The sequence below is a fragment of the Diorhabda sublineata genome, chromosome 7, assembly GCF_026230105.1.
Source record: "Diorhabda sublineata isolate icDioSubl1.1 chromosome 7, icDioSubl1.1, whole genome shotgun sequence".
NCBI classification, from domain to species: domain Eukaryota; kingdom Metazoa; phylum Arthropoda; class Insecta; order Coleoptera; family Chrysomelidae; genus Diorhabda; species Diorhabda sublineata.
The window spans coordinates 4,957,929-4,969,949 of NC_079480.1; the positions used below are offsets into that span (position 1 = coordinate 4,957,929).

Sequence of the window (12,021 nt, forward strand, 5' to 3'; positions counted from 1 at the left end):
TTACTACTTTTAATCCCTACATTTTTCACCAGGTCTCCAGTCGCCCTTCCTTCAAAACATCCCCAAACCATCACCTAGCCTTCGCCGTCTGTTACAGTCGGATTTATAAATGGATCTAATGCCCTTTCTTCTTCGCTCTGCACACAAACACTCTTAGACTTATTAATACAATACGTTTATTGTCAGCGGTTGTTATTTTTCGAGGCCCTCCTGAACGGTTTGTATGGTCAAACCTGCTGGTAGATGCATATTGTTTCATATTGTAGTCCACGGTACGTTGGGGTAATTCGGTTACTTTTGCGATTATTGTGCGAGTTTTAACCATTAGTTCCTTGATTTCATTCATTTTAACACAAGTTTGGATTTGTGAGAACGAAAACAATTCAAATACGAATTTCTCAAAACGATTTTTTGGTGCAAAAAGAATGAATCACAGCAAGTTTTTGCGTCTCACAGGACTAAACTATAATCATAAACACCAAGAAATATTTGAAAGTTGAAGAATAATAAGAAATAAAAATTTTAATTAACATATCCATCTTTCCCTCACTAATAATTTAAAGTTCCACTAGAGTGTCATCAGGTCCCGTTGCTTTTTCAGTTTTTGCAGATTTAATATAAAATATGACTTCAGATTTTAAAATTTTCGGTCGTTGATTGTCTTCAACTACTCATTGTGATATTTTTCCATCGCAAAATTATATTTTCCTGTACTATATCATATTATTGTGGCAGGTGTTTTGAGATAAAATAATTTTAAACATTTTTAAATCTGCGAAAGACTCGAACCAAAGGCAGCAGAAGTTTTCGACGATCATGTGTAGGACAACACTAAAGTAAAATATCCAAAAATTTTATAATATATTATCAAACATAAGGCAAAACTAAACGCTAATAATAGTCCGGTCAATATAGACAAGTGAAATAACAAGAATTTCTTGAAAGCCAAATATTGGTGGAGAGCTGGGGTTTACCATTACAAATGAAGTCTTAAAACATCACATTATACATGATATGCACACATTTCCACGCCATCTGTAAGGTAGTGGACTCGGCGCAATTTTTTACCGTGTTTTTCTCTGTAGGCCTTCTCCACTGTCATGACCATTTTAAGATAATTTGAGGAGACAATACCTTATTATTGATATTGATTATTGATATTGCTATTGATTATTGGGTTAACTATTGTTTTGATTTCTTTAGATATTTTAATTAGATTCATACTCTTGAAAGTATACTTCAACCATAATGTCTTCTTCGATTTCTTCTTCTTCCTTTTCCTTGTGCTGGATGCTCATATCATAAATTGTTCAAGTATGGCTAAGTCATCGGTCTCTCCATTAAAATCACAAGAATTTTCCTATATTGTACTCAACTGGACATTGGAACTTGGCAATTGGTACACGCTGGAGAAAACAGCAACCCGACTTCTTTACAGCCATATTTGGTACTACCACCTTGCAATTGCAAAATATTGTATTGAGGAGTTTTTCTGAAACAGGTGGAAGTAAAGTTTTAATCGATTCCAGAATATAATCTATCAATTTCCAGCCCCAATCTTCAGGGTTCAGTCGATTGCCTGTTTGACCTTGATAGTATACTCGATACAAATGTTGAATAGCAGATACCATGTTGGAGAAAGACATGATAGTTGTTCTTGTTTCGCTTATGTTTTACAAAAGCTGAGTATCTGTATTTAACAATGTAAGTAATTTTTTGGAGCTCCATAAATCGCAAAAAGAAAACGAATCCTTCCGTGATTATTGTTTGAGGTGTGGAATCAATTTCTGTAAATACTTTAACGCAGTCAGTCAAATCTTTTTTTTTTTTCGAATAATTCAAATGACGTTTTGTCATATATATTTGGCATTTGGGATAAGCAGATAAACTTTTTGAAGAATATATTTCTGTTCGCTGTTGAGCTCTTTAAGGTTTCAGAAAATGGATAATTTTATCCATTGGAGTTCTTGCTGTAAGTAGTACTAACATCAACATCTTCACCAACTACAATTGTTGTTTTAATTATGAGGACATCTGCGTCATTTTGAGCAATTTTCCTCTATTGTTAATTTGAGACTTGGAAAGAAACAAGATTTATTACTAGTGTTAGCGAAAAATTGTTGTAATCTCGAAACCCGATGATGTTTTTGTAATTCTACGAAGTAGTCCTGCAGTTTTGATATTCTTAGTCAAGTCACTGTAGCCTGATATGTAAATACGTGGCTCGAATAATTTTTGTAGCAATCATAGGATTGATGGGATTTCCTAAAGCTTTATTTGTAATGGTAAACCGCAGCTCTCTACCAATATTTGGCTTTGCGGAAATTTTTGTTATTAGACCACTATTTTAATGTCTAAATTGACCGGACTAATAAGTCACACGTTCTTGCGTAAATTAAATTAAGGATTAAACACTAAAAAATAGACAATTATTGAATAAGAGAATTGTTGATATGATATATCTAATTGAAGAGAATTAAGAATAGTTCGAGTAGAAAGTCTTCATAAGATTGAATAAAGTGATGAAATTTTCACATTTTATAATTATCTGTTTTTCTATATAGTGTAGATATATGCAATATATTGAATGAAAAGATGAAAGGAAAATATGTTAATTTCATTACAGAGCGGTCGGCATGATTTCATTAAAACCAGATTTTAAATTTGACAAACAACGCATTAGTGAAATCCATCCAGCGCAGCGGTGCTGCTTCAAAAGAACCTTTATTTGTCAGCTGTAAATAATTCACTCAGTTTGCCAGATTAATTTTATATATGTTCATCGAGAATTCACTGTTTTGTATTTCATAAATTTCCGTGAAACAATTTCGATATTCTCTACTGAATTAGTCCTTCTTTCGGACCATAGAAACCGTTACGAAACGTGGAAAGTAGCAATTTTCATATTTGAGACATATTTTCAGTCGGAATAAATGAACAAATAATAATTATGACAATACTTTTGCAAAAAATGAGAAATTGAGTGAAAGTGTGATGGAATACTAGGATAGTTTGATGGAAGAATGACTCCAAGAATTAACAACTCGTTCCCTAAAAAGTGTACATAAAAAAAAACAAATGCTGATTAAAAGTTTGCTGTGTTACTATTTTTCACTTAACGTAATTATTTGGAAGCCACTCAGGCTGCACTTTCTTGATTCATGTCTCTCAATTCTTTTGGAAATTCAAACTAGGAGCACTGATTTAAATTTAGTTTTACTCAGCACTTTTGACATATATTATGATTACTGAATACACTATTTCCACCTCCAATACAATTACACTGTCAGACGCGCGTTTCTATACCTCCAATTTTTTTACTTCCAATTAATAGCAATGCAACTTTAATTCACGCTCAGATTCTGCATGAAACATTATTATTAAACGTTTGCCTTTTCCAGATGGATCTCACAATATCGTTGCGTTCTATTGAAATACTCTTTTCATTTCCTTTCAAGTATCTAAAAAAATGTAATTGGTGGGAAAAGTTAGTATAAAACAGGTATGTCAAACTATTGGATTTTAGTTTACCTTCAGTCTCTGAAGACGATAACTTGGTTATCGAAACGCGCGTCAGACAGTATAATTGTGAGTATTCGTGTAGTGGTAATTAAACAGTGTTTTCGGTTCTAGAAATTCCAGCTCAATATATTATGATTGACAATTGTATACATATAATAAATATTGTCCATTTTGTTCTTTCTTGCGTTCTCGTTATTGATTTATTAAAATATAAAAACAGTGCTTGTCAGGACTAATTTGAAAATGGACTCGGATAATATTCCGAGTACTAGCAGATATCAAACGCTTCTCCAAGAAAGGAGCTCTGTAATTTTAGGCCACTTATCGTCTACAGAAGAGCAAATAATTGTGAATTGTGAATAAAAAGTTTGAGTAAATCATTGAAAATAGTACTTTTGTATGAAATTAATTTCTTTAGAAATGGAATATCTACTTTGAATAGAATTTCGACTAAAATAAAAAAATGCCCAGTTTTAACACAAATTTCTCCTCCATCATTACATAAGAAATAATGGAATAAATAAATCGCAAGTCACATTATGGTATGTACGAAGAAAATTACATTTTTTTAGATACTTGAAAGGAAATGAAAAAAGTATTTCAATAGAACGCAACGATTTTGTAGGATAGAGAAAAAATTACCTAAGATCCATCAAACAGTATCAGTGAGATCAGAGACCCATTTATCTTTGAGGTAATCTGGCTAAATGAAGGTCATACAAATTCCAATATAAAAATAGATACAGATAGTCGAGATTTACCAAATTCAGAAAAAAACTTTGTAGGGTAAAAGTTGCTTAGAATTAGTCAATATATCGACCTACGAGATTATTTTGATGAAAGAAATTTTCATGTCCAAGAAGGTGTGGCTTTCCCTCTAGGGCAAAATCATCCTTCGGCACAGGGTACATTTTGTAGAAAGTTTAAATGCTACTTTTCTTACTTTTCTACTAATTTTCAAGAAAATCCACTTTTATTATCGAATTTCCACGGGAAATAGACTGGTAACTGGCCTATTTATACAAATAATAATTATGCAAATATTTTTATGACTAAACTGAAATTATTTTTAAACTACATCTGATTTTTAAGTACTGATACTATTATATTTAGAATGAGTATTAATTATAAAAGGTTGTTTATTGAAAGGCCCTTTTTCATAGCATTTAGAAATTTACTTATCTATATAGGTACGTACTCTTGCTATGAAATATTCCAAAAATGAAATCTATGGAAAAAGCTATACATTATTTTTGATGATTTATTTCTAGAATTAAAAAAATATTTGTTCAGTTTTAAATCAAATAATTGCTTGTACTTGTAATGGAACATTTTCTTATATTTCATACTCAATCAATTTTTTATTCAACTGATCTTTATTTCTGATATAGATGTTTTCAAAAAACAAACATTCTTTGTTCTCTGATTAATGCAACTTTTTTCTATTATGGTTCCTTCATTCTGAATTATTAACATTTTATCAGAAACGACTCACATTTTATGACTTTTTTGAAATTTATTTCACCAATAAATACAAAACTTTTCATAATCTCACCACCACCACCAAATTTATCAACTGCTATTAATTTTTTCATAAACGTAGTCACCGACCGTTAAATTTTACAATTCGTTGTTTTTTTTTTCGTTTTCATGAGTCTATTAGGTTAATTATAATTTAGCTTGTGGTTCAGTGAATCCAGACTGTATAATTTTAGACTGACTAGTATTTTATGGGATCGCTTGCAATCTAGTAACTTTTTTAGTGATTTCTAGTTGTGTGATTTAGGTATAGTTTGAAAATAGAGTATAGATATTTCACAATATTAACCAAAAAATAGATAATAGAAATTTAATAAATTAAAATTTGGATCATAGGTGACAATAACAAAATTAGCAGTTTTTATTTTTATCTGCCCCATCGTGAAATTTTGTTGAAAGTACTCAAAAAAATCCCTGGAAATTTGGGCCCTTAATATTAATATTAAACCCTTGACCGAGAAGTTTAAAGATTTAAAAAACTCATAATTTTATTTTAAAATTTCTATTGCTCAGAGGCATTTCATAGAATCGCTTTGACCTAGGACGGGTTTTATTCAGAATTTAATACTCTCCAAAAGTGTCTCTGTGGCCAAGCAGTAACACGAACCGGCGAGGTAGTACGGGCCTTTAAACTAACATTTTTGTAACTATGTAACACACCATGTAAAACACTACAAACGTCAAATTATATCCTAATTATCTCACTTTTTATGTACTACAATCCAATTTCTAAACATTTCTTGATATATCAGATGAATCTGTTTAATTCAAAATATTCAAATAATGCAAAAATCGGGTAATATGTTCAAATGAAATCACTTACCCTCAAATTCCGATCCACCATCTCCCACGTCTGTGAATGATTGAGGTAACGAAAGAAGATCGTCACTGAAGACATAATCGAAATGTAGCAACAGAATCACTGCCAAAACTTCTAATCTGAAACAATGAATTAAGGTAAAGATTATATTCAAAATGATCATAAAAAGTAAAGATTTGTTACATTCCATGCGAGATATGATAGTTTACATTGTAAAACCCAGAAAGGGAGACATTATGAACAAGGTGAATGCAAAAATACATCAAATCGAAGGTATTGAAAACCTACAGTAAGTAAGTCTCAGATCAGAATTGCCCAAACTTTCTCGTAGACTACTTACAAAATATTGCGTCTACAGTTACGTTTTTACCAACTCTCTAAAACTCATTAAATGGACATTTGCGTGTTCCTTCATCGAGTTTTCATTCCCCTAAGGTTTATCAAAAGAAAATAGTGAATATATATTTCAGTTCTAGTTCTTCTTCTCAACTACGTGCTGTATACTTCTGGATGAAAGCCTTCTCAATGAATTTTCGTAACTGCTTAAATGCTTATATCAAGTTTTTTACCAAGTGGTGCCTGCATATCAAACGGTGGCCCTCCACATCTCGTGGATGCTATTAGTCTTCAATACAATGATTCATACCCACCAGTTTCCTTCTGGATATTGCCATTTCTAACAGAATTCCTCTGAGTTTTTCATTAAATTTTGATTTTCTATTAAAGGAATTACTATTTTTAGGCTACATGTCATCATTAGAATAGAGTTTTTTATTATTCAATATGAATCTCATGTACTTCAAAGCACAAAACTCATCTTTATTTCATTATGCTAATTTTCCTCCAGTTTCTTAACGTTTTCCAGGAATACGTACTCCAAGACCACTCGATTTATAAGCTAATCACCAATATGTTCCGATTATCTATTTTTTTAGATAGTCATAGTCAGTTTCACACTTTTTGATTCCATACCTAGCTGTAAGCTGAAAAAATCATGGAATCATGATGTAATGGTAACAGGTCAGGAAAGTTAAATAGGAACAATTTAACGCTTACACTTCTACCTATCCAGTTCAGTTTCTTAAAGGCTATGATGGAAAGCTTTGGTTAGATTTGGATACTGAATTCAGTTTACTTTTGCTTTTCTTTGTACCCAGTTATCCTTAAATTTTAAGTAGGGTAGATTCTTTGTAGATATTCTAAATGAAATTCGAATATCTACGATTAATATTTACTCGTCTTTAATAATGCCAAATCTAATAGAAAGCCTACAGATTTTCTAAATCCCCTTTTTTCTACGGGTTAACATAGATGATTTTCCATTTTAGTAAAAAATTCATATAAGACCATTCACTTATCTTCCCTGGAGCTTATCCCGTTTTTAGTTATCTCCCAAGGTAGCATGTATTTTGTATATATGTATTTTTTCAACTTCAACTTCAACTTCAACTCATTCTCTTCTCTCAATATCGTCAATCACCATCTTCTCACTCGTACTTTTCATCAGACAGTTTTTTCCACGAAAGATAACATAGTGATGGTGCAAATTGCATGGATCATTAATGTAAACTTCGTCTCGCCATCTGCTTTTGTTCCCTTTTGATTTTATTATTTTTCTAAGACTGGTATATTAACTTATTTATTTTCTTTTTTAGTATTAAACTAGATAATTCTTTTGATAACACTTATAAACAAAAGTTAAACTTTTATTTGTCAAACGAAAACATTGAATGTACACTAAACAGTAATATATCAATGAAAAAAATTGACAAATCAGGTTTTTTCGTGAAGTCAAGTTATGAATTTTTATAAAAAGTACAAAAATCACTAACACTTTTCTCGGGGAAGAGATCCAGATGAGTGTCGGGGATATGTATTTTATAAGACATTTTACTTCTCAAAGCTTTGTATGAAATTGTAAGCTCATTGATTAAGTCTTTGTACCAAAAGCTCAGCTTATTTTTTGGACAAATTCTAATCACTTACTAAATCTTTTGAAGTTAACAAATCATAAGTTGGGTCACTCTCATGTCTAAGAACAGGATCCTGACTTTCTGCTTGATTTGGAGGCTTTGGCACAGGCAGCTCGACACTATTTAGGATTGGTATGTTGGCCGATGACACGTTTGGGTACTGGACAGTTTGTAACGATTTTTGTTTGAATCAAACAAAAGTAATAATCACTTAAATTACCTTTTGGCTCAGACCAAATCATTGGTAGTACAAAAGGCAAATGTCTAGATTCTTGTTTAGCCTAAGCTAATAGGAATCTAACACATGTTACACCACAACATATATATATGGAACCCAGGATTTATTTTGGTGACACACAGTAAATCGGAAATAATCTTAATACCACTTTTCACCTGATGGCGTAACTTTTCGACCCTGTGATGTAAAAGGTAATTATTCACACACATAACAAAAAGTTTTCGGGTTATTAGAACACTTTCATATTTACAATGTTACAAACGAAACTTAGTTAAATAAAATCGTTATACAGTCGCCTGAAGTCAGTTATTCAACCAAAAACATGTAAAAGGGATCAAAAAAGAATGTAGAGTTGTCGCAAACAAGTTGGATGTGACTAAAACAAAATAATAATTTTCTTTGAATGATTTTGAATCGAAACAAATAAAAATAATCGTGTGACGAAAACAGTGTTTACCAGTGTAATTTCTATGTTCACTATTGAAATTATTTAGAATTTGTTTGTTTTGTTGTTTTGAAACACTTTTCTAGACGAAATCAAGACATGGGCGATTTACTTTTGACCTGATCGCCAACTATAGTTTCTTGTTTTAAAGCCAAACCTGCTCGTGATAAAATTTCTACTATTGTGTGAAGTAGAAACTTCTTGATATCAATTTTTATTGTATTTACTACGTTTATATGAGTTACAAAAGTTTGGTGCTTAAAGTCTTTACAGCTAGAAATAATCTAGCTATGGAGATAGCTCGTTAAAAAAGGCAAAACTAACGATAATCCAAATCAGAGCATACACAATTTGTATGTCAAAATAAAGATGTTTTGTCTATACTATATACTATATACATACTATAATATTTAATAAACACAGGGCCAGATTAAGATTTATAAGGCCCGGGGCTAAAATAATGACGGGGCCCCCTTAAGGAATTCGAAAATCCGGAAAAAATCACAAAATAATATCAATACGTTAGATTTGTAGTATCAACACATCAAAAAATACAGAATGATTTCCATCTGATGGGGGCTTCTTGGACCTGGGGCCCGGGGCTATAGCCCCCCCAAGCCCCTAGCTTAATCTGGCCCTGAATAAACACCAATATCTTGAAAGTTCCAACCAATAAAAGCTAAGTGATAATGTTTCTCCACTCATGGGGATGACATTTTTTTCTTGTTATTTCGATAATGTTTATAACTATCTCAAAGCTGTTAATTTTAGCAGCAAAAACTGTTCAAGAATTATTGAAAAAGACATTATTGAGAAAAATATTTATTTTTAAAACATCATTTCATTATGTTTGATTCATGTTAATAATCTAAACCGTTGAAGTATAATGAGACATAAAAAGGTACAACTGAAAAAGCTATTAATATTAATTGTGGCCTCTGATTCCCCTACATTAATGCCATTACTGTTTCTATTTGAAAAGTTAATTTCAGCGTTAGAAGGCAAAAATAAAAGCTAACGGCAACACGGAAGTTATACGTATAAGCCCCACTTATATATAATCTTGACCTGCTTTAGCGGCGTTTTCCTTTTTCACAATACGAATTTAGTCGACAAAAAAAGTGTAGGTGATATATTATACAATTAAATAGCGAAAATTTTCATAATTTGGAATGGTTCCAATATAAATTAACTATTTTTTTATCGTACTGTATACGCCAGTTGTCAAAAACTAGAAATAGCAAGAACAGAGACAGCAGTTACTGGAAATTATTTTGGTCAATAAAACTATGTACAAAGTGAGAAATGTGCATAAATATCACTGACAGAAGATTTAAGTTCATCATAAAAGCATATGTAGACTTTGAAGTTAACGAAGTTCAAGGAATGCAACAAATACTCATTGAAATTTCAGTAAATATATAAAATATAACGTTCTATGAATTCATCACATCTCATCTCACATATACAATGAGGCCTAACAAAACAGATTATGACACATATCAACTTTGTTCGCGAGGAGGACATCTTTTAACGAGGAAGGGAGTTGCGTTTAATGGCGTGCTCGCTAAAGCCTAACCTAACCTAACCTAACCAACTGAAACGTTCTATGAACTCAGCTTTTTGTCTGATTTCCTTCAAATCGATGTAGGGCACTCACAGATTAAGTGGTGTACCATTTCAACTTCTACCTCGATTTATATCTAAATCGCAAGTCATAGGGTCTGTTCAAAAACGTTGTTGTTCGAACTGATGGGTAAGTGCTCGCATTGTCGTGGTGGAGGATGATTCGTCTCCTGCGATCGGTTTGGAACAATTCTGGCAAACAAATGCTAGTGTACCATTCAGAACTCACTGTTTTACATTACTAAGAAGGAACGGTGGTCATATGTCCAGTGAATCCGAAAAAAGTTTTCTAGAAACTTCCAGATCTACAAACACCGCTCTCACTATTGATCACTATGATGTAACAGAGTGTGGTGGCTGATGTCACGTATTTCATATTTTTCTATCATCTGACGTAACACAAATATCTTGTCAGCATGCATAGAAACCCTCATTCAATAGAATCACATCCAAGTATCAAATGAATCGTGTGAATATTTGTGAAATCTTCATTTTGATTTAGTTAATTTTAAATTTAGGTGATGAAAGAAAAACGTCTGGGAAAGCTGCGTCAAGCATCAGATAGCTTCTGATTAGTATAAAGTCCGCCATATTTTCCAGATTTGGCCCTTAATGGCTACCGGCTGTTTCTAAATGATTTTCTTTTGATGATGAAATTATATTTGTGGTAAATCAGTGGTTTGCAGATGTTTGCGAGACGCATTAGAAATGATTGAACGTCGTTGGGAAATGTGTCGATGCATATCATACTGGAAAATGGAAAATATATATCTGGAATTGAGTCAGCTAGAGAGCAGCTTCCGTATAAAAAAATGGTTTGAAAAATATTACACTAAGCGTTCCACGATACCTATCATGTCCATGTCAATAATTATTATTTAGGTTCATTTGTAAAGCCTGTTTTTTGTTCATTCACACTTTATTTATTGATGATAGCAAAATATTTGGGTTATTTCGTGTATTTTTTCATGTACGCCTTTTGTGAAACAAAATAAAACACTGCCAACGAAACACGTACTACTATAAATGTTCATATTTTTAACAAAATTGATTAATTTGGTTAATGACCTTTTTTTATTAAAATACTGTAGTGTTGATGAACGTTTGTCAGAGACAGTTGAACTATTTCATTCTTTTCGAATTCATTTGAATATTCATATGAATAGTTGTTTTGGAAATTCACTAGTAACAATTTGATGTTGAATTTTTGGAAGTTCATTGAATTATTTATTCAAAATCGTATATAATAATACGCATTATTTCTTCTTAATTTGCATTTAATCAAAATATTTGAAAAAAGTGTCCATCGATGGAGCAATAATTTGTAAGAAATTTGACAATTAAGTAACGAGCAGTTATAATTTTTTCAAACATTGTTTTTTTGACCACATATGACCTTTTCGCGCAAGTTATTAATATCATCAATGGATTGAGAGAGAAAGAAGTCGCAGGGTGATGAATCGGGTGAATAGGTTGAATGTAATAACACTGTAATCTTTTAGAAAGTTAAAAACTGTGGAAAACTCAACGCCTAATTACAAGTTGCATTGTCGTGATATTGTATACAATTTTCCGAAATGCCTGAGCGCACACTGTTGACTATTTATCCCAATCTAAAAAGTACTTCGCGAATACCTGATTCACGTTTTCTGTCTAGGTGAAACAAACTTCTTCCGAAAGGTTTTTCGGAATCATTAATACAGAACGCTCATCATCGGGTAAGCTTGAGTTGAAGTCTGTCCAACATTTTCTTGTTGACATTATTTCCAATCAAAGCGTTCACGTCGGTAGATTTGGGCGCGCTCGTGTACCCGGTACCCGAAATGTGTCTTCGCGTTTCGTTCCTCATTCTTGCACA

General features: G+C 32.1%; 1 protein-coding gene across 1 annotated transcript in view; it reads right to left on the minus strand.

Annotated features, from left to right (window-relative positions):
• Positions 1-12,021, minus strand: part of LOC130446818 (collagen alpha-1(XVIII) chain) — a 656,494-nt gene that overhangs the window by 411,930 nt on the left and 232,543 nt on the right. Inside the window, exon 2 of the mRNA XM_056783294.1 lies at positions 5,885-6,000. Coding sequence (XP_056639272.1) covers positions 5,885-6,000 — 116 coding nt within the window. The remainder of the gene's footprint in view (positions 1-5,884; positions 6,001-12,021) is intronic.